We start from the raw sequence: 24,157 nt of genomic DNA on the forward strand, positions 1-24,157 counted from the left end.
GATAAATGGGTTCATATCTACTTAAAAGCTTTTATCATATAAATGGAAAGGGGCCCAGTGAAGCACGGGCCTAGGTCAAATTCACTCAGCTAATTATTGCCAAAGCCAGAAGAGCTAGGATGTAGGTACTGTTTAGTCCAATGAATTTTCACTGCCTTTTTTTGCAGAAGGGACAGAAACAATGTTTGGCTAAAAAATAAAAAAAAATCCAGACTACAGTTTAATTTTTAAGAGATCATTGTGGTATTACTATTGTAATCACCATCTTTATCAGACTTTCTACTGAGTTAGACCCCTTGTCTTCCTATTTCTTAACCCAGGCAGTTGGAATCTGCCTGTGGGCTTTGGCTGGCCACACTGAAGATGCATTTTGATCCTAGCCCAGCAAAGCCAACTAGCAAGCTATTTAACAGCCCACCTCCTTGTAATTCCTCCGGAGATCCTCACCAGGATTTGGAAAACACCCGGATGTTGTCAAAAAACCACCCCGGGTTTTGTACCAAACCGGCGGGAACAGGACATTCCAGTAGTTTAGTTTGTGGAAAAGAGGGCACCCAGCACTGTCCCCTCCCCCTTTCACTCACCCCAGTAATCCTCGCCAGACAGGAGCCCTAGATTTAATTCATGGGAAGAGCTTTGTAACCGTGTTTACTAAGTAAACAGGGCTGGCAGGCTCAGGCTGGGGTCTGCAGTTCAGCACTGATGGGCCGCTGACATGAATTTGGAAGGAAGGGAGGAAGAAAGGAAGGAAGGGTTTTCCCTAACAAAGGTAAGCTTCTTTCTCTTTTGAAACAACCTCACTTGCCTTCCTAGGCAGAATGCTTATTCAGTTGGCTTTAGAAGAGTCCAGGGCCACTGGAAAAGAAAGTAGGTGGACTGTGAGTTGGAGGAAGTTTGGTTAGGTGCACAGGGAAGTAACAGGAGACAATAGACTGCTTTCCTTTTGTTCCAGAATCTCAGTGCTTCCACTGTTCCTGGGACAATCTTGAAGTCATCGAGAATAATTCATCTTGCTGTCTAAACAGCCTGTTCATTTTCTGTCTTTCAGGTTGGGAAGTTTTATTGAGATCATGGAACTGTAAATTCCATGAATAGGAGGTCACAACCCTTAAAAACAACTATGCTAGCTTTCAGATTTTTCAGACAAGATAGGCACAAATAGAGTCAGTAAATGGTACTTGAGTCACATTAAAATGTGAATTATTTTAAGAATCATTAAAGAGTGCTTAGTGTTTAATGACCACAATTTATTAAGCATGGATTCTAATTCTGGCCTTGCTGGTAACTGGCTGCGTGATTTTGAGCCAACCATTTCACCACTGTGGTCACAGTTTTCTAAATATCTCACTGCCACACACATATAAAAATGGTTTCTAAAGGTTTTGTAGACATGTAAGTATATAGTTTATTCAGCTTCTCATTACTGAGTATGTGCTATACTATTTGTATATAGTATACAAACAAACTACTTGTATATTGCCTCAGATATTTATCATTTGTATGAGTCTCAAAATAGTCCTGTGAAACAACTGAAATCATCAGAATCCCCATTTTCAGGATGAGAAAGCAGAGGCTCAGAGAAGTGAAAATCATTGAATGAATGATAACTCATACAGGCAGGAGATGGAATTTGAATGAGGGTCATTAATGTCACTATTTTTTCTATCAACAGAGACAATACCTTAAGAAAGCAGGGAGCTAAAAGGTGAATCTTGACAGGCCAATATTAGGAAGGCTGCTGAGAGGCTGGAGGCAGGGCTCACTTAAGATAGCTCCAAATTCCTATTCAGTTTAGGGATTTTTTAAAACTAGGATGGGCTTTTTTTAAACCTAGTCTACTTAACTAAGACGAGACTAAAGGAAGAGAAAAAGGCATTGTCACATTAAAAGAGCAGCTTGCAAATTCTAGGGAAAACCTTGATGCAAATTTCTGTGGTTGATAAGGTCTAGGCCTAGGAACCATAGTAACTGAAAGGAAGGAGAGACTTGACTGTCTACGCAGGTTGAAACAAGATTTTGGTGTACATTAATTAAATTATATTGAATTCCAAGTAGCCCAGAAAGCACCCTTAGCTCTTCTTTACTCTGAACGGCTCTTACTTTTTTACTTCTTAAGAGAGACTTCCTCTGTGCTTTTACCCAACACTCATGCTCACCTTACTTCTTTCATTTCTTGTTTTCCTTTTCCCACACTGGTTTGGCTTTTCTCTGTAGGCACAGCAGCAAGAAACATGTCATAGCCCTAAGAAAACATTTACATGGGGATTTCATGTCTTTCAACTCATTCGGTCTTCATAAGAAACCATTGAGAGGCCCAAGGTATAGCTTTGCACTATATAAGGAACAAGGAGCTTAGATTCAGTGTCATATAATGAATAAATAGTGAATACAGAAGTGGATTTTCTTTCTCTCTCTCTCTCTCTCTCTCTCTCTCTCTCTCTCTCTCTCTCTCTTTATTGCTGCTTGGATACTTTCCACATTTATCATGAAATGTCCAAGTGGTTCTAAAGGAAGTTTATGGGTCCTTTCTTTTCTCTGCTCTTAAAGTGTATGATAAAAACCCAAGTAAACAATATAAATGACAAAGCAATGACAAATTCAGTCTCAATGCAGAAGGATAGGAAGTCAGTAATTTAAAGGAAGAAAAACTAGTACTTACAAGATGCTTGATAAGTTCCAGATTCTGTATACATTATCTTATTTCAACACAAAACAGATTGTACTCACAACTAAGTTTATCTGATGCTAAGTTCTGGTTCCACATATATTGAGAGACACACATACACACATTGACAGAGAGACAGAGAGAGCAGGTTAACCTGGAACTTACCATATAGTCCAAATTGGCTTTTGAGCTCTTGATCTTCCTGCCTCACCCTTCACCTCCATGAGTACTAGAATTATAGGTGTGTGTCACCATAACTGGCCCAAGTTCTAGTTCCTATTAAATCAAGTTTCTTCCAAGAAGAGAATGTCAGCTTGGAATGTGTACATTTTATGCCACTGTAAGAGTGCTTCTATACATTGAATGTGTTACTGATGTGTACAATGCATACATGTCTGTCACTATCCATAAAATTATAAGCTTTGGGCTAGGAGTACTTTCCTTGTGCAGTGACTTGGATTTGATTTCCAGAACCAGAAAAAAAGGAGACCAACAAAATTAAAACAGGTGAAGCTTTGTGATAGTGGTTGGTTTTTATGATCAAGTCTATTTGTTCAGTTTTAATAATACTATCCACTATTACCTTCTCATAACTAGCTTGTGTACATAAGCACATATTTGTGCTTTATATAGGTATAGATTGTTGTTTATGTAATCTTCACAACTCTATATGACAGAGAATAGTATTGAAGATGTAGACTCTGTGGGATCCAGGCTTTGTTTAAGAGGTGCGAGTTCAAAGCCTCTGCGCTGCTAATAAGGAAAGCAATCCATATCTTACAGAACCATGAGAAATAAGCTTGCAGTTATGAAAAGCATATTGTAAAGTAAATATTGCTAGGTTCTATATTAGCTATACTTTGGGATTTTAGTTACCATTTTCAAACTTTGAATGCATATTCATTCTATGCTAATGGTCTGTACTGACTCTCTCCAGACATTTCTAAGATTATCAGGTGAGACTGTGGTCATGGAACTCTTACCTAGAACTGTTTTCTTTCTAGGTAAAGAAGCTGAAGGCACAGCTGTCTTGATGGTAACTCCTTGAGAAGGAAGTTTGAACAAGGTCCAGATTACATTCAGACATCCATTGAACAAAGGCTACTCCTTCCAGGTTGAGGGTTCTAAGGAATGGATAACTGTGTTTCCATGCATAGTATTGTATGTGGGTACATGTGACAGTACCTGTATTTCATCAGTAAATGTGAGTATTGGCATCAGGTGAGAGAAATGAGTCTGAGAACTTTTTAAATCCCACATTTTTCATAGTTATGCACATGTGTGTTCTATTAGATTTAAAGGTTCCTTAACTTCTACAATGTAAATACTGTATGGTTAAGCTCTGTATGTTTCACTTTGTATAGATGAGAAACTGTGGCTCATTAAGGTAAAGAGACTTGCCTGAAGTCACTATTCAAACTAGTGCTAGAAGTTAGACAGGAGCAAACAGGTGGGGACACGCGTGCCTATTCTTCCACTTTAGTAGTAGCTGCTATGGCCTGCCTACTAGGCCCTCTCTACCGCATCTGATGATAGATACATAGACATCTGTATTGTTCGACATGCACTCTCAAGGATTTTATAGCCCAGTGTGGTAAATGAAGGCAATTTCTTAGAAAACAGCAAGGATATATTAGCAAGCTAGCTAGGAGAGTGAAGGAAAAGCTTGCAGAAGGAACTGTCTTCAGTGTTGTAATCACTGATATTACTAGAGTTCTTTTAGGTAAACTTTCTGATTTTATTCTTCCAAGGCTGATAATAAATCCACTTTACATATGAATAAGCAAGATCATAGCTGTTAAATAATAATCAGGATATATAATCAAGCAGTGGGACATCCAGGTTTCTGCAAGAAGTCCTCCCCACAAACAGGCCTGTCTTCACATCTAGGGCTTTCTGCTAGACATAATATGGAAATGGTGATTAATACTTACACAGTTGCTGTATGTTGAAAAGCCTGAGAGTTCATTTTAAAAAAGTCTTTAAGTTTGATTTTAATCAGAGTATGTATCTGGGCCTACCTAGGGTGAATATCTGAGTCCTTCCTATCCATATGTGAATTTGTCCATTGATTTTAGTTTTTTTTTGTGCTACTAGGGCTTGAATTAATTAAGTGATTCATTAATTTTACAGAGTTCCTTCTCTGTTTGTAGCCTAGGCTGGACATGAACATGTGATCCTCCTGCCTCAAACTCCGGAATGCTGAAATTAGTCATGCATCACCACTCCCAGTAGAGAGCAAGCTTCAAGTTTGGGGTAATAGTCACTATTACTTATGCTTTAAGTTGAATATTTAATGAAACTGTTTGAGGCACTGAACATGGTGTTTTGTGTTTAGTCATATCTCAGTGAAACATAGTTATTATCATTATTATGGTTATCTCCTTGTATGATTATCTCTCTGTTTCTAAAGTAAACATAGCCGCATGCAATTGCATATTTTAGAATGAATGCAGTTTTTCTAGATATAGCTGTGGCTGTGAGTATATGCATGTTTTCAGTCACCAATCTTAGCTTCAAGAGTGAACATTATCTTTATTTTTTATAATGGTTGTGATGGCACTCAGGGACTAATGTACAGTGTGCAAAATGTAAACAACTATCCTTACTTCCAGTCACACAGATTCAGTTTCTGTAATTTGCCCTTTACCTGGGAAAATACAGTATGTATGCTTTTGTGTTGTGTTTCTTTCTTTAGAGTTGCATCTGCCATAGTTTTGTGCATAGTCGTAGCTTGTTCATTATTACTGCCATTCTGAATTCCAATGTGTAAGTAAAATGCAATTTATTCCACCATCTTAATATTGGTTGGCATTTTGGCAGTTCTCATTTTGGGTCTATGATTATTCCAGTAAATGTCTTTTGATGAGTTTTCATGTGTTTCTAAATATAATTTATTGATTATGGGACGGAGCAGCTATGAGTCATTTTGCTTAAGGGAAAACAGGCAAAGGAAGAATTACTGACTTGATTAAGGTACCAAGTCAGCCAGTATAGCCTAATCATGATTCTGGTGACTGGTTCCTGATTTGAGGGTCAGAGTACATTCTTTCTTCCACACTGCTGAAAGAACAGAATTCAGGTTTCTCTTCTGAAGGAAGCAATACATAATTAGTGGTACAGGTGAATTTTTAACTTTGTTCTCTAACAACCTATGTATAGAGGCCAGTGAATATTTGTTGGACAGAAAGGAATCTAGTGAGGTTAAAAAAACCAAAACAAACAAACAAAAAAACTAACCTGGGTTAATTGGGTTTGTTTTTTCAGCCATTTCATCTGTTTCTTGCTTCTACAGTTTTCCAGCTACATGAAAAATTTCTTTGTTTTCTTTTATATAGTTTTTTTCATGCCAACAGATTCCATTCCCGCATTCTCAAAGTAGTGTGGGCCATGAAGACAGGCCGTTTCCTCTGGGCTTTACTGTTCATGCACTCCTTGTGGCTTCTACCGACTGATGGAGCCATTCGAAACTACTACCTGGGCATCCAGGATGTGCAGTGGAACTATGCTCCCAAGGAAAGAAATGTCATCACAAACCAGTCTCTGAACAATGACATGTAGGTTTAATCTTATGTATTATTAAAGGTAGAGATAAAAGAGGATATTCTCGAGGTCAAGCGGTAGTCTTTTGAGGGTACATTCTCAGAGTACAGTAGCAGCCAGCTTCCAATCTCTTTGGGCCACACATGCAACAACAAGTATCCTGGAAAGTAAGTTGTTTTAGGACCTGACATCCCATCCCAAGTTTGCTTTTCTGCAATGAAGCACTTCAGCATTTTTAGATTCCTAAAGATAAGCCCATATTCCTTTGCGTCTAAGATGGGATTCATAACGTCCATCTATCAACAGCTATTTGGTTTATTTTTGTTAAATGTAATGGATATAGCATTTGTAAGATATCTGTAGTGGAACTATGCTTTTGTAGTTTGGTGAAATACTCGAATTCTAGATTCGTGAAAAAGTCTTATAAGCAAGGACATGACAGTAACAGATAGCTCCTAGACAAGAGCTCTAAGGGAGATGCTATACTAGACATCTACAAATATGTCATTCAATTCCCAAAAGATCCCTAGAAAGTATGAATATTATCAATACTGTGATATAAGGATAGAACCTATGATCCTGTACATGATAAACATGAGCTCTACCACTGAGAAACATGTAACTATAGGTAGTCTTGATTTTACAGATGATAAAACAGGCTCATGAAAGTCAAGTGACTCATCCAAATCCTATTACCAATAAATGGAGGAGCTGGGATTTCAATCTCTGTCAAATGGATATGTGTACTTGATTTTGTTTTTACCATTGTACCCCTCACATGATTAAACTTTCCTTTTTTTATCTCTTCTTTTTTAACTCATCTGCATCCTCTGATCCTCTGTCCCCTCTCCTCTCCCTTTCCCCTTTTTCTTTTTCTTTTTTGTTTCCTAAGACAAGATCTTACTTGTACTCTGCCACAGGATATTCTGTATCTCACTATGCAACTCTTGCTATGTTTGAATGCATGACAATGTTCATGCCTCAACCTCCTGCACAATGGGAAGGTTTAACTTTTCTTGATCTTAGATACTGGTTGGTGCTTCATCAAAAGTTAAAGAAAATGGATGATTGTATTGAAGCATCTTTTGCAATGGTGGTTCATTTTATCTCCCCAAAGCTCAAAGTTTTCCATCTTGAAGTACTAACAACTCTGTTTTTCTCTTTCTGTTTTTGTAGTGCTGGCATCCATCCTAGGACCTCATATATTGTAGGCAAGTGTTCTACAACTGAGATGCATGGCCAGCATAAGCTATCTTTTGACACAAACCATTCATTCAACTTTGGAGTCAGAACTCTTGTATTGAAATTGCTCTTGAAAGAGTAACAGTTAACCACTCACCTTAATAATTTGAAGTAATAGCATTGAGTTTTTGCAATTTTCCAGGTCCTAAAAATTCCTAAAGTTTTCATTTACTTTTTTGTTTCTCATATTTGTGAGAATCAAATTCAAGGCCTTATGCATGCTAACCATGTGTTTTAAGACCCCAGACACATAATACATGTTTTTGTCACCATAACAACTTTGAAAGTTGGTTTCTGCAATAATCTTCATTTGGAAGATGGTGAAATTATCTACACAGAAGTTAAAGCAGCTTGTTGAATGCTCCAAAGATTTCAAAATCAGCAGCTGCTTTTTAATCCAAGTGGTCTGGCTCCAAAGCCTATGGCCATAACCACTATGATCATCTTCTGCTCTCTCTCTATAACAGCACGATGCTAAGGGTTACGTGAATGAGGAGTTATCATTTAAACAGAGTCATTATATAGCTGGTTATCTCCTTAAAATTGTACATTTGTTTGCACCATGTAAAAGTGACTCTTTGTATGTTAAAAGTTGGTCAAATTTCAGCAATTTGATATGACTCAACTTTGTAGTTCATGTTGTATGTTCACAGGTGCAATACAATTCCTCTTTTTTTTTTTGTCAGCATTCTCTAGGAAAGAAACTTCTAGTTCCAGTTGTTTGAAGATGGTAGAAAAGTTGTAATTCTGTCTTGCATTTCCTCAGAGTGGCTTCCAGCTTCCTAAAGTCTGGCAAAAACAGGATAGGGAGTATTTACAAGAAGACTGTCTATAAGGAATACAGTGATGGCACATTCACTGACGAAGTAGCCAAGCCTGCCTGGCTGGGGTTCCTAGGACCACTGATACAGGCTGAGGTGGGGGATGTCATTCTTATCCACCTGAAGAATTTTGCAAGTCAGCCTTATACTATTCACCCTCATGGAGTTTTCTATGAGAAGGACTCAGAAGGTAAAGCAGTCTACCTTTCCTTTCTTCCATTTCTCCAAAGTATCAACTTTCCTTTTTTGCCATCTGAGAAAGAGTTTGGATCAAGAGTTACTCCTCTCTCTGTTTTCTTGGTCTTTTGAACAGAATGTTGGTATGTGGCTGAGGATGGTTTAGAATTCATGATTCTCCTTCCTAAGCCTCCTGAGTGCTTGGATGTTATCATGCCCAGTCCAAAATAGGTATTTTTCTTACTTATTGATTTGCCACAGCAAAACTTTACTTAGAGTAAACATGGCTGTGTACCAATACATACATTGTATAACTTGGGCAAGACATTGCACTTCCCTGGGCTTCAGATTTTATATGAGGAATATGAAGACACAGTCCTTTTTTTTATTACAAAGGAACTATTTGAATTCCATTTCTACTGAGTATTTGAATATGCTTTTGAGAGAGAAGTTCCATGAGTCTTCCAGAACATCTCTTTTTTTTGTTAAAGAGTATATTCATTTTATTTTTTAGTGTCTTCTAACATTCGAGGCACAATGGCCTAAAACAGATATTGTAGTTAGTGAGGGAGTTAAAGTGGGAAGTCAGTAGCTCTAATTGGGGATGATAATGCAGAGAAAAGGAATTCTTTTATACTGTTTATATGAAGGTAAATTAAAATAGCCATCAGGTACCAATGTTCCTAAAATTAGAACTATGTTACTTCCTAGAAATCCCATTACTAAGTATATATCCAAAGGAAATAATATCAGCATGTTGAAGAGACATATACTCCCATGATTTTTGTAGAGCTATTCACAATAGCTAGATTATATAATCATCCTAAATGTCCATCTACAGATGAATGGACAAAGAAAATGGTATATAGGACTGAGGATTTGGAGGCTAGATTTGCAAGGCTTTGGGTCCCATCCCCACAGCTGAAAAAATTATATATATGAATATTGTATATGAATATATGATTATGAAAATTACACATGCATGCACCCATATATGAATGTTATTCACCCTTAGAGAGGAAATACATATTTTGTTTTATTACAACATGGAGTAACCTGGAAGAACACTATGTTGAGTGAATTGAAACAGCTACAGAAAGATAAATACTGTATGATTTCATTATGTATGAAATCTAAAGTAGTTGTTATCATAGAAGTTGAAAATAAAACAGCAGTCACCAGAGGCTGGGGCAAAGAAAGGAGAAGAGTGGGGACAGGTTATTCAAAGTTCAATGTCACAAACAGGAGGAATAAGTTTTGGTGTTCTATGGCCTTGAAGGGTAAGATGCATGTAACAATAACACTTTGTAAATCATAAGGTAATTAAATAGTATGGTGATATACACTTATGAGTTTAGCAGGAGGAAAGTAAATTCCAAGCTACCTTGGGATGTCTGGTGAAATCTTGTGTCAAACTATCAAACAACCCCTTTCACCAAATCAAAATTGTTAGAAGAGATTTTTTTTTAATGTAAAGAAGTAAAATTACTCAGTTTTATTTTCTGTATTTTCTCTACAATGAGAGAGTAAGCCCACTGGTCATTAAATTGACTTTAAGCTAAAATGGGTTATTTGCTCTTTGCATTTCAAAGTAAGTGCTTGAAACCAAAGACTTCCCTTACCCTCAGGCTGGGTCTCCTTATATAATCCAGACTAGTATTTTAACTGAAGAGCCTCCATCTCCTGAGTGTTAATAGAACTGTATTGGGAGCTTGGAAGGAAGTTCTGCTTTTTTCCTTGCTTTCATACCATTTAAACTAAACATGACTTTTTCTGAATATAGCTCTTCCCAAGTGATTTCTATTTATCTCAGAACTCTTTTAATTATTTTTCACTTAATTTTAATCCTTAAAAAAGTAAATTATCAAGTTCATGTCCCCTCCCCCAGCCCCTCTCCTACAACGTCTTCCCAATCGTACCATTATTCCCTCCTCCCAACTTCATGTACTCTTTTTCTTAAAGTGGATTCAGTACTCCACTTAGTGCTGCCAGTATGTGGATGAGTGGAGGATCATTAACTAGAGCATGAGTAGCCACTCTGGGGCCACATCCCAAAGAAAATGGTCTCTCTTCCCCTGGCAGCCATCATTTGCCATTATCTCTTCAAATAAAAGGGAAACTTCATGATTCACTCTCCTACCTGTGCTGGGATTTTGCTTGATCTTTTGCAGGTCCTGTGAATGCAGTTCCTGCCACTATGAGTTTATGTGTACAACTGCCCTCTTACACCCAGAAAACATCTCTTAAACCATCAAAGAAGCTTTTTTTTTGTAGTAGATAGCTATTAATACAGAGACCCACAACTGATCAGTATGCAGAGAATTAGGAACTGAAGAGTTCTCAGCCCTAATTGGGATATCTATATCATGTCTGTTCTCCCAGGGCTCAGGAATGAGTAGGGAAGAGGGCATAGAAAGATTTTAAGATCCAGAAGTAGTACATGACTTATAGTAGCTTCTCTCTCTTGCCTGTTGATGTGAGGTGAGGAACACTCTAGTACATTTTTTTTATTTTCAAACTTAATTTATTATCATTGTGTATTTGTATACGATGTGTGTATTTGGGGGAGTGTGTGGATGTCACAGGACACATGCTGAGAACAACTTTGTGGAGTTTGTTTATTCCTTTTGGCTTTACATGGATTCTTGGGATTGAACTCAGGTCACCAGGCTTGCTCAGTAAGTACCTGCTGAGTGATCTCACTGACTAATGCCTTCTTTTTGATTCTATGTCTGCTATAATCTTACTCACCCTGGTATCAGACATGCACATTTTTATTTTGTAGGCTCACTATACCCAGATGGTTCTTCTGGGTACCTGAAAGCTGATGATTCTGTTCCCCCTGGAGGCAGCCATGTCTACAACTGGACTATTCCAGAAGGCCATGCACCCACTGGTGCAGACCCATCATGCCTCACTTGGATTTACCATTCTCATGTAGATGCTCCACGGGATATTGCAACTGGTCTCATTGGACCCCTTATCACCTGTAAAAGAGGTACTTACCCAGACAACCAGCCATAAGATGCAATTTGGGACATCTATGGGAAGCAGTGAGATAGTTAAATCAAGATCGTATTGAGTAGAAACTAAATGAGTGGTACCCATTTATTAGCCTGCTAAACTTTTTCCATTGTTGTGTCTGTTTCATTACCTTTAAAAAATACTCACCAAATAACCCCACTACTTTTCTGTTATTTCCCATTTCACTTTTAAAATTCAAATTAGTGATGATGGCAGATGACTTACATTTGAAAAAGGTAATTGATAGTTAGATGGAATACGCAGGCATCAGGATTCAGCTGCTTGATTTGGAGTGGACTATTCTCAAGTAGTAGTCAGGTCTGAAGACTAAGGGATTGCAGGAATTGGCTGAGGTCTAAGCACTAAGCATTAAGGACGATGGGAGGATTATTCTAGGACCTGTGTTTTCCTCCTTTATGTCACAGGTTCATCTGGCAAGCTTGAAAATGAAAAGAAGCATCAGAAACATTGTCTGTTGTTGAAAGCCCTATAAAGTCCTCTCCCCTCTTTTCCTATTTTTTCTTATGAGAACCTCTTGTAGCCTATTATCAAGGATAATCTTTTATGTTTGCCCAGGGACCCTGGATGATAACTCCCCACCTCAGAGGAAGGATGTGGACCATAATTTCTTCCTCCTCTTCAGTGTGGTAGATGAGAACCTTAGCTGGCACCTGGATGACAACATTGCTACTTACTGCTCAGATCCTGCCTTGGTGGACAAAGAAGATGAAGACTTTCAGGAGAGCAACAGGATGCATGGTGAGCTAGGAGGGAGTGGCTGCATTGTGACCATGGAGACGCTTATATAGACTTTCCACTAGGCCTAGTATTTGTTAGGTTCATTCATATCTATTGTCCTTTTAATACTCACTAAAACCAAGAGTAGGTGGAAAGACCATGGGTATGTGAATTTACTTTTGTCTTTGAAAATATTGAGTATCATAACATTATGGATCAAAAATGGGAAAAACTCAAATGTCACCTCTCATCTCACCAGTACCTTTGCCATTAAGGCTATCTTTCTCATAGTGTAGAATAGACAGGATTATTGATTCTGAATCATATATGATATACTTAGTCACCTGAATGAGTTGCCCACTGAAATAAGTAATTAATACTGCCTTGGTTTTAAAAGGATGCAAGATGGCATAATTATCTACTTTGTGGAGAAAAATAACTACTTTCAAGATACTGTACTCATATTCTACTTTTCGCTTATATCTATTTTTTTTTAATTAGGGGAGAACACAAATGTGGTTCCCCACAAATTATGCAGTTGAGTGTCTCACATTTAGGGAAATCATAGGGGTCAGCATGTCTGGTCTTCAGTGGCTAATTGGGTAATGTCTATACAGGAAATTCTTATATTGATTAAATTAAAGATAAATAAAAGTACAGAGCCCCAAGTCATGAACAGAGAAATAATTTTAGGAATAGAGTTATCCTGACATTGTTTTTGTTAGTGGAGTCTGTTATTTGCTACTTTGGGTTATAGGGATATACTCAAAGCTGTAAAGGAGCTGAAATCTTAGTGGAAAGATGTAAAGGATAGATTAGGTAGTTTAAATTTATCTTGAATTTTATAAGGATAGGTTACAGTGGCCATGAAAGTCAGGCAATGTAACAGCCATGATGTGGAAATTTCAGAAGGAAACTGGCCAGAAAGGAAAGAATGACTTGGGGAAAAACTCATAGAACTTCCTCAGATCACTGGATTTGGAATAGTGATTTTATTACTTAATAGATCTGTAGTTCTTACATAGAAGTAACTTCACTTTTGTATGTCTTGGTTTTCTCAATTTTTTGATTGAGACTAATGGTATTTGCCTATATATTTTAATTATTTGTAAAATTTAAATGAAATAAGGCATATGTTCAGTGCATTGTGCTATGGTGATATTTTATTTGTATTGAAATATGATTTTATTTGTATGTTAATGAAGTTGCCTTGGGGTCAGAGCATGCCATAGCAGAAGCTGGGTGGTGGTGGTGCACGCCTTTAATCCCAGCACTTGAAAGGCAGAGCTAGGTGGATCTCTGTGTGTTCGAGGATACAGCCAGCATGGCGACACATGCCTTTATTCTCAATACCAACCATAGAAGACCTGGAGGTCTGTACAGACAGGCAGTGATGAGGAGGTCATGTGGTTGGGTTTACAACCAATGAGAAGGCAGAACAGAAAGTCTATAAAAAGGAAAAACACACAGAAAGTAGGCCTTTTGCAGAGAGGAAAGATAGCAGCAGCAGTGAAGGGTAAGGTTTTCAGCTCTTAGCTGTTGCTCTGACCTCTTGGCTATTAACTCTGTATTTGGCTCTGTGTTTCTTATTTAACAAGATGGTGACATCTACAGTGTTCTCTTTAAAATGTCATTTGAATGCTATCTACTCTTTTTATCAGATGGTAAAAGGCTTTTCCCACTTATCTGTCTTTTCCTAATTTCTGAAATTTTCTTCTGCAGCAATCAATGGGTTTGTCTTTGGGAACTTACCTGAGTTGAGCATGTGTGCACAGAAGCGTGTAGCCTGGCACTTGTTTGGCATGGGCAATGAAGTAGACGTCCACACAGTTTTCTTCCATGGACAGATGTTGACTACCCGTGGACACCGCACTGATGTTGCTCACATTTTTCCAGCAACCTTTGTGACTGCTGAGATGGTGCCTCAGAGATCTGGAACCTGGTTAATTAGCTGTGAAGTGAACAGCCACTTGAAAAGTAAGGTCTAAAATTTTGGAATATGTGAGGGAAGTGTAGTTAATGGTCAGTAGGAAGTGAGGCTTCTAGCTTGGAGCCATCTCAAGGCTTCTTGATATAAGTAACTAGAATGAAGTTGGATTCCTTTACTCTGCCATTAATGTGCTGGGTAAATTTAGAAGTAATTTTTGGGCTTAATCTTCCTGTCTCAGTTAGGGTTTTATTGCCAAGAAGAAACAGCAACTCTTATAAAGGAAAACATTTAATTGGGGTCTGGCTTACTGTTTAGAGGTTTAGTCCATAATCGTCATGGTGGGAAACATGGTGGCATGCAGGCAGACATAGTGCTGGAGAGGTAGCTAAGAGTTCTACATCTGTATCTGTAGGAAGTGATAGTCATACTAGGCCTGGATTGAGTATTTGAGACCCCCCCCAAAACCCACCCCCTAGTGACACACTTCCTCCAACAAAGCCACACCCACTCCAACAAGGCCACACCTCCTAATAGTGCCACTTCTTATGGACCTATGGGGTCCATTTGTATTGAAACTACCACATTCCACTCCCTGGCCTCCCATGGGCTTATAGCTATATCATAATGCAAAACACATTATTATAACTTCAAAAGTCCCTGTAGTCTATTAACAGTTTTCACCCTGGGAAAGTCCAAAGTTTAGAGTCTCTTCTGAGCCTCATGGCAATCTCTTAGCTATAACCCCCTATAAAATCAAAATAAAAAGCAGATCACATACCTCTAACATATAATGGCACAGGATATACGTTACCATTCCAAAAGGGAGGAAAGGGAGCATAGTGAAGAAATACTGGACCAAAGCAAGCCCAAAACTAGCTTGGCAAATTGCTGCTTTCTGGGACTGGAACAAGGACCCCTTGTTCAATTATATCTTCATCAGGTTCTGTTTTGCCAAAAAAAAAAAAAAACAAAAAAAACAAACAAAAAAAAACCAGTCTCTCAGCCACATACTAATATTCTTCTCCTCCAATACCTCTTGAGCAAGGCCCCCACAGTTCATATCACCCTCAGTACCACTGTCCTCCTGGTTCCTATTAGGATTGTCCATTAAGCCCCACTTAAAGAATTCAAACTGCTTTTCTAATCCAAAGTCCCAATGTCCAAATTCCACCAAACACTCTGAGGCATACTTCCTTATTCTCTTCATTTACAAAAGATGTATGTTCAGACTGAGGCCTTCCTAAGTTCTTATAGTTAGTGATGCATAGTTGGCTTAAACTTGGGTCTCCTGACTTGAGTCTTTATGATGTTGCTGCAACATAGATCTTTTGCAGAGCCAAGTATGAAGATCTGGTAAATGTGTCAGTGATTGCCTTCACTCACTCTTTCTACTAGCCAGACTGTTGAGTCAGGCAAAGTGGCTTATTTGGAGATAGAGGTAAAGAAATTAGAAGAGGTGCTGGAGAAGTGGCTCAGTGGTTAAGAGCACCTACTACTCTTCTAGAGGTCCTGAGTTCAATTCCCGGCAACCACATGGTGGCTCACAACCATCTGTAATGGGATCTGGCGCCCTCTTCTGGCCTGCAGGGACACAAGCAGGCAGAATACTGTATACATAATGAATAAATAAATCTTTTTTTTTTTTAAAAGTGTGTTTAAAGATGCAGACCACAATCCAACTTCCTTAAAAAAAAAAAAAGAAAGAAAGAAATTAGAAGACAATGGGAGGAGACAAAACAAGGACGAGTATATCCTCTGAGTAGGAATCTTAGCAGTAGAAAGGGAAAGATGTGTATTTTTTCCAGGTGGCATGCAGGCCCTCTACAAAGTCGACTCTTGCTCCATGGACGCACCTGTGGACCAACTCACAGGCAAAGTTCGTCAATACTTCATTGAGGCCCATGAGATTCAGTGGGACTATGGCCCAATAGGGCATGATGGGAGAACTGGCAAGAGTTTGAGAGAGCCAGGAAGGTAAGAGACAGAGGGTTCCTGTACCTACTCCTACCCAAACACCTGTTATACTCCTCCTTGAAATCTCTCTTTACTTGGAGGGTCACAATCTTGCCTAGATGGAATTGCTATTGTTATCTGATTTCTGGTGGTTCTCTTTTTTGCAGTATGTAGCAAGCCTTTTGCAAGGTTACATCATATACTCAACATTCCAAATAGAATTTGAGGTTGTTACTCCTGAATACATGGCCATATTTAGAAGGGAAAGCCCAGGTGGGACCACTTCCTCATCAATTGAAATTACTTTTCTTTATTTTTATCAATTATTTGCCTCCTTGCTCTTTTCTTATCCTATTCTGAAGAAAACAATTGAGCATGGGTATTTAACAAAAACACCCTAAGAAATTGATGGAGAAGAAGGGGCTGCTTGTGGTGAGTCCACATCCATCCTTTTGTAGGAACTTCTCTAGTTTCCTTTCCTTTATATATAAGCCACATTTACAAAAGTTAGAGCAGAAGGTTAGTTCTTTAGTCAGTTGCTAAGTTTCCAACGTATTGGCTCATTGGCAATGTGAGTTCTTTCACAGAGGTGGCACTTAGTAGATGACTAGGGCAAGGCATGGGGAAGATACTTGGATACCATTCTTTCAGTAAGCAATGGAATGAATATAGAGAAACTTTAAAAGTTGGCACTGGCCTTCTGGAGTGTCATCTAAAAGCCCTATCTAGGCTTACCTACTTAGTGGGTTTTTATGTTAGAGGGAAAGAGTTTTTATTTTCTTTTAATAACAATGGCTCTAACTATGTTTCTCTGGCTGGCTCAAGTGATCATTTTGCCTTGGTTTCTGGAGTAGCTGGGACTACATCATCTGAGGACTGAAAGCATACATTAATGTACCCATCTAAAGACATTGTTGATAAGTGAGAATAAGGGGATATTAAACAAGATTGGGCTGGGTTGACTGGAAGGTGAAATGCAGCAGCTGGCTTAGGATCCAGTCACTCTACCTGCATAGAAATCACAGACAGGCAAGAAGTTTTCAAATGCTGGTATCTAGCATCTTTTGGCTTGTTTTCAGTGTTTGACAGCAGCAAGTGATAGCAGCAGGCAGATAAAAGCAGCAGAAGCATCAACCTCTTATATTGCAATCCTTATGCTGGATTTAACAATGGGGCACTTAGTAGCCCAAGAGTATATGGATTCTTGGCTTTTGGCAACGGTTAATTTTATGTTTCTTAGTCTGGAATCTTAAGCCCTTGACCCTGAAGATTTAGAAGCTCTTTGAAACTCTATTAGTAACCAGGGACTATGGGTTCTTTCTTTTGCCTTCTTTCATCCTGCTCTCTCAGTCTTTCTACTTTCACTCCCTGTCTTCTTTCTGACCTGGCTCCTTTCAAACCATTTATTTATTTCTCCAGCTGTCATTGTTCTCTGCAAAAATTTGGGCTCTCAATTTCTACTTGCTGGGGTCATAGTGCATCTGGAGTACCTGCTATTGCTTGGGAGTCAGTGTTGTTCAGAAACTGGACATAGGGCATGGTAGGAATCATTTAGGCATAGCGAATCTATCTCTTACTGAAAGCAGAATCCTTGATGATGTATGGGATCCCAGGTGGAATTATCAGATATTCTGCAGCTATTATGTTGACACTGTTGGGTGGATTCAGGCCTTTGGGCACTGCCACTGTGCAGGTGTAAGGCCTCCACATATACCATTTCTTCAGCTATCAAATGGCATTTGCCAGTGCTCTATACTGGGAATCCTGGCCCTGGGCTCCCAAACTAGGCATGGGTACAAGCAGGTCTGTTTGGAATCCCACCTAGAAATGTGGCTCTAGCTTCTGAGACTGCCTTCAAGGCTGCCAGTTCTCCTTCATCTATCAAGCTACAATGAAAGCAGCAACAGTTTGTGTTTGGAAGCTTGGGGCTCAGAAATGCATGCTGGGCTAGTCAACAGGAACCCAGTATCATGGATCAGAAGCAACATTTGAAATAAATGTGGTACTGGGCAATGCTGGGTTTGTACAGAGCCCATGGGTGGCACTGGATGGTGTTGGATTCAAGCAATACCTGTGTAGATTCTTCATCTGTCAGTCACCGATCTGATATCAAGTTATTGTCAAAGGCAGGAATTTGTTCAACTACCAAACAACCAGGCAGTGCATGGGTTAGTCTATGGTATCAATCTTTATCTCAAGGAATACAAACTTGTTAGTTTAGACTACTACCACTACTAGATCTTTACATTACCACTTCAGACTACACAAAAAAAATAGGTAAAAATACCACATGAGAGAAATATTTGCTGGAGCCAATATTGCAATATAGGAGAGGAAGCACAGTATAGTGTCTTCTAGCTAACTTTTGGAGTAAGCCTAGGCTGACTGATTCTATAGTTTGGGAAGGGGTATGTGTGGAACAAGTCATAGTCATTTGATTTGTCAACATAACCATTCATTTTACAACAATCCCAGTCAATTAGGCAGTGCTTTAGATCAGTCACAATACTGTGTAACCCCCTTCCCACACCATGGAAAGGATTCCCCATTTGAGTAAGGTAGAAATGGTTTATCAAGGCTTCTGATTGCAAAAAGTCTGGCATGAACTATTTCAGACAGTCTTGGCTAGAACTGTACCTCTAGGAGCCAAGACAATCAATCAGTTGTAATCTTTGTATCTCAAGGCATCCACAGTTGGTGCTGCTACAAGTAGAGTCTGGCAGCCTGTTAGACTGATACTCCTTTTTCCTGCGGCAGCTCTGGCAGCAAGGCGTTTCATAGTGGCTAATTAGAAAGTCAGATTGGCTCATTCCTAATGTTTTTTGCTTGTTTATTGGAAAATGAATATCAGAAGGGATCACAATATAAAAGTATAGACATTTATTTGATATTTTGCTTTTTAATTTTTCCTTTCAGGTGTATGTACTATATGTTAAGTATGTCATTCTCACCTTGTTCTTCCCTAACCTCCCTCTTCTCACTCCTTCCCTCTCCTATCAGTATCATTTATTTCTGTGAACAGAAATTCCCTTTATTTCTGAATCATCTTTTCTGTCATATATACATGCATGATTTTAAGTGACTATATAAAAATCTAGGAACCACAGAGGATAGAAAACATACAATATATGTCTTTCTGAAACTAGATTAATTTGATTAATATGATTATCTCCAGTTGTATCCATTTTTTTCTGCAATTAAGTGTAACTTCATTCTGTATTATGGCTGAAAAATTCCATTGTGTGCACATACAATATTGTCCTTATCCATTTCTGTGTTGTTGGGCACATAAGTAGGTTTCATAGCTTAGCTGTTGTGCATAATGCTTCAGTAAACACTGATGAGAAAGTATCTTTGTGATATATTGATTTGTGGTCTTTTGTGTAAATACCTAGCCATGGTACACCTGCATTACATACACGATAGAGCTATTTTAAGGTGATGTTCTCTCTCTCTCTCTCTCTCTCTCTCTCTCTCTCTCTCTCTCTCTCTCTCTCTCTCTCTCTCACCTTCCATACTGATTTCCATAGTGGCTTGACTGGTTTACATTCCAACCTACAGTGTATAAAAGTTTCCTTGTGTCCACACCTGAGTCAACATTTACTGTTGTTTCTTGTCTTGATGATTAATATTCTGTCAGAGGTAAGATGGAAACTCAGTGTAGTTTTGAATTTGTATTTCTGAGATGACTGGTGAGGAAGAACATATTTTTTATATGGTTTTATTGGCTGTTTGTATTCATCTTTTGAGAACTGTCTGTTTGGGGGCTGTGTAGACGGCTCAGTTGGGAATAGTATTTGCTCTGCAAGCATGAGGACTTGAGTTTGAATGTCTAGGAACTTCACAAAAAGCTGGACATAGCTACTCATGCTTATAAACCCCAACAATGGGGAGTAGAGACAGGTGGATCCCAAAAGCCATCAAGCCTAGTGAATGGGCAAGTGAGATCCTATCTCAAGGGAGTAAGGTGAGAGAGCAAGAGACACTGTCTACCTCTGGACTTTTCATCTACACACATGGGCATATGTACTTACATACATATATGCATGCATCATATGCACATGCAGCACAACACATACAAAAGAGGTTTTGTTTTGTTTTTAAAGAGAACTTGTTTATTCATTGTATTTGCTCACTTATTTGATTGGGTTGCTTGACTTTTTAACATTTTGTTGGTGTTTTGGGTTTATTATATATCTATAAATCCTCTGTCAAACATCATCTAACCAAGACTTTCTCCAGTCATGTAGGATTTATTTTCACTTGGTTATCTGTTTCTGTTGTTGTACAAAATTTTTCTTTTTAATTTCATGTGTTTCCATTTCTCAGTGTCAGCCTTATATTCTAAGTGACTGTAGTCCTCAGAAAGCCATTATCTATGGCTATGCAGTTTTATTATTTTCCTTTCTTTACCCTCTAGCTGTTCAGAAATTCAGGCATTATGTTAAGATCTTCGATCCATTTGGAGTTGATTTTTGTGCAGGGTGAGGAATAGAAATCTAATTTCAATCTTCTACATGTGGACATCCTATTTTACTAGCACTGTTTGTTGAAAAGTCTGTCTCTTCCCCACCATGTATTTTTGGCATCTTTGTAAAAATTCAGGGCACTGTAACTGAGTGGGTGGGCTTATGTGTGAATCTTTCATTGTGTTTCATTTATCTACATGTCAGTATTTGTTACAGTACCATTCTGTTTCTGTTTTTGTTGTTGCTGTTTTTTTTTTCTTTTTACTTTTTGAGATTATAGTGTAATTACATTATTTTCCCCTTCCCGTTCCTTCCTCTAAATCCTCCCACAAACCTGTCCTTGCTCTTTCAAATTCATGCCTTTTCTTTAATTATTGTTATTACTATAAGTTTGTAATGTAACTTGAATCAATTATGATAGAAGCCTATAGTATTATTTTTTTGAGTGTTCAGCAATTGCTTTCATGATATGGGATCTTTCATGCGTTCAAATGAATTTTAAGGTTTTTATTTTTGCTGTTTCTGTGCAGGGTGACAAAAGTTTGATGGACGTTGCATTGAATCCATAGCTTGCCTTTGGTAGCATAACCATTTTCACAATATTAATTCTTCATGTTCATGAGCGTATGATTTTTTCCATCTTCTGGAGTCTGTTTAATTTCTTTCTTGAGTGTTTAAAAGTTTGCATTGTAGAGGTTGTTTGCTTCTTTGGTTACATTTATTTCAAAGTAATTTTGGAGACACTTTTGAATGGGATAGCTTTCTTGATTTCTTTCTCAGTGTGTTTACTCTTGGTGTATAGGTAGACTACAGATTTTTACATTTTAATTTGCATATCTCTGGAATAATGTCAAGTTGATCATGGTAATGACATATTTGATGTATTCTTTAATTTCATTTGTGAGTATTAAGAAATATAGTATCTATGCTTATCAGTGAGATTGTTCTATATTATATATTTTTATTTTTTGTGTGTTCGTGCCTTTATCTTGTTTTGGTATTAGAGAAATGCAGATTTTGCACACAGAATTTGATAGTGTTCCATTCTTTCATAGCAGAGTTTTTAAAAACAAACAAACAAACAAACAAATAAACCAACAAGCAGATTTCAAGATTGCTTAACATCTGCCTACTGCCTAGGGAGAGTGTTCCATATGGAGAATGGTCCATTGTAGCTGTGCATTTGGTTTTGAATGAGTGGCTTTTGTTAAGCATACAACAACTAGGAATAAAGGAATAAAACAAACAAGCAGAAGAGAGATGATGGAGCATAAGCTCAGCCGTGTATATCATCCAACAGAAACTGCCTGGGCAGACCCTGGAAACCAAAGCAGTAAGCTGGAGCCTCTAACCAATAAAGAGGGTTCCAGGTAGAATGTCTTCTCCTTAGAGAGACTTCTAATTAGTTGTTCCTAGTATTTTTTTTTTTTTTTTTTTTTGGTTTTTCGAGACAGGCTTTCTCTGTGTAGCTTTGCGCCTTTCCTGGAACTCACTTGGTAGCCCAGGCTAGCCTCGAACTCACAGAGATCTGCCTGGCTTTGCCTCCCTAGTGCTGGGATTAAAGGTGTGCGCCACCACCCGGCTATGTTCCTAGTTTTTATATCATGTTATATTTTTATATCATAGGATAAGCAATAGCTTTTGCTTTGGGAAAGTACTTTTATTATTTGTCTTCTAGCTATGTTCAAGGACACAACGTTTTGATTCTAACCATGTACCCTTCTTCTATTCTCTTGTCATGTTTTGCTCTTCTCATTTAACTTTCTCACAGGGCTGGGGGACCAGCCTGTCCCTGAACAAGTGGTCTTGGAAGATACTTTAAGACAAACAGGCTTGGGTCTGAAAGGGGAGGGGCAAATGCCACCTCTAGAGCCAGTTTCTCAGTGAGCTTGAAGAACAAATGGCAATTTACTAATAAAATGTATATTATAGAGAGACAGTCCCTTCATTTGTCTACAGAAATTCGGGGTATATGTGGGATAAAGATGATCTTGTGATGGCAGGATGTATAAGGACATAGAGAAGTTCTTGGGGGTTTCTGATGCTGACGAAGCTAGATTCTGCTGTTCCTTCCACCTGCCTGCCTAGGATTATGTTAGTGAGGTGTTTTTTGTTTTTGTTTTTGTTTTTGTTTTTGTTTTTTTAGCAGCCAGGATCTAAAGACATTTTGACCATAAAGTTAAGTGTCCAGAGGCACAAGTTCCAGTGATAATAGGGTGACATTTTCAGAGACTTTATTCATGACAAGATAAGGACACCAGGGGTTCTTTGCTAGCTGTTCAGGGAGAAGCAGATAAGAAACTTTTGGACCTCCTAGGAAGAAAAGATCTATGAGCTAGTGAATGATCACTTTTAAAATGCCAAGAAACACAGACACATGACTCTGGAGCAAGTGGTCATGATCTCTAGAGAGACCAGTAAGTGGACATTAATTGTTGTGGGTGGCTATTGCCTTGGGGAAGCACCAGAGAGAGTCTACCTGTGTGGAAGGAGAAAGGAACCAGTGTTCCAGTCAAGATGTCCATGTACTGCGAAGCTCTGAAATAAAATCCACTCATTTAAAAATGGTGGTCTCAGAAATTTCTAAATGGATAGAAGTTACCAGAACCCATCCAATGCCCAGTTTCTGGAGACTATCCAGAGAGGAGGTGTCAGTAGAGCTCAGGAAACTTCTTCATAGTAGGCGAGTGAACTTGGACACAGAAGACTGTTGGCAAAGGACTTTGGGAAGCCCAAGATAATCTTCAGAGCTTCCACTGGTGGGCCTCAGAAACTGGGTAGCAGCATATCCTCTCATACAGCTCAGGGCTGAATATCAGCCATCCAGTGAAACCAACAGAAAATGAGGGCTAATGAACTCTTTGAAACTAATCAGTGAGACCGAGTTTACCATGAATATCCAATTTTGGCTAGCTGATTGTGGGAGGCGGGTGTGGAAATTTAACAACCATCTATAGGAAAAGCAACACCTAAATCTTCCTGGCCATCTATGCTGCCTTCCACTTTGTTCTCATGGCTACCTTCTCAAAAAAAAGGGGGGGGGGACTTTGAAGGAAACCAGCATGTCCAATGCAGTCATCATGCAGCAATGCAGCAGTTAACATAATTTCTCTGCCCACTGTCTCCCCTCCCTGCTGTGTTCCTCACAGGCCAGTAGCTATGCTCATCAAGATGAAAATCCTGCAGCCTGTGTACAGCTGGTATTTAAGTGTCATATGCTGCTCTCAATAGCTCTGTGTTCTTAGACGTTGGACAGTTACTTTCTCTTTTGTTGTATTTCTTGAATTTTTGTGATGATTAATGGACTCCAAAGGAAAAAATGAAAAGAAAAAAGATGAAGAAAAGTAAAAGAACAGATAAGGACTGTGCAATCTGGAGGACTGTACCAGTCTCAGTATATAGAACTTAGAAGCAATAATAGTTCACCTTTCTATAAAGAATATCTCCAATTATTAAATGTACTGTAGTACATTTTCTGAAAATAAGATCTTTGTCTTTGGAAATGTTCGAGCAGAAGCTGTATACTACTTATTAGTGCTGTCACCAGAGAAGGTGTCTTCATTGTTATGAACTTAATCTAGGTGGTTCATAAAGA

General features: G+C 38.5%; 1 protein-coding gene across 5 annotated transcripts in view; it reads left to right on the top strand.

Moving 5' to 3' along the window:
* Positions 1 to 520: 520 nt before the first annotated feature.
* Heph (hephaestin) overlaps positions 521 to 24,157 on the top strand; it is an 82,360-nt gene continuing 58,723 nt past the window's right edge. For 2 of the 5 annotated variants that reach the window (XM_036174483.1, XM_036174486.1), the window contains exons 1-8: positions 521 to 769; positions 3,670 to 3,869; positions 6,004 to 6,222; positions 8,217 to 8,461; positions 11,234 to 11,446; positions 12,049 to 12,231; positions 13,933 to 14,187; positions 15,946 to 16,114. In XM_036174483.1, coding sequence (XP_036030376.1) covers positions 6,056 to 6,222; positions 8,217 to 8,461; positions 11,234 to 11,446; positions 12,049 to 12,231; positions 13,933 to 14,187; positions 15,946 to 16,114 — 1,232 coding nt within the window. In that variant the 5' untranslated portion in view covers positions 521 to 769; positions 3,670 to 3,869; positions 6,004 to 6,055. Of the gene's footprint in view, positions 770 to 3,669; positions 3,870 to 4,828; positions 4,922 to 6,003; positions 6,223 to 8,216; positions 8,462 to 11,233; positions 11,447 to 12,048; positions 12,232 to 13,932; positions 14,188 to 15,945; positions 16,115 to 24,157 lie in introns of those variants that run through there. The other 3 variants (XM_036174484.1, XM_036174487.1, XM_036174485.1) reach the window with 2 other exon arrangements.

This window comes from Onychomys torridus, chromosome X, assembly GCF_903995425.1.
Source record: "Onychomys torridus chromosome X, mOncTor1.1, whole genome shotgun sequence".
NCBI classification, from domain to species: domain Eukaryota; kingdom Metazoa; phylum Chordata; class Mammalia; order Rodentia; family Cricetidae; genus Onychomys; species Onychomys torridus.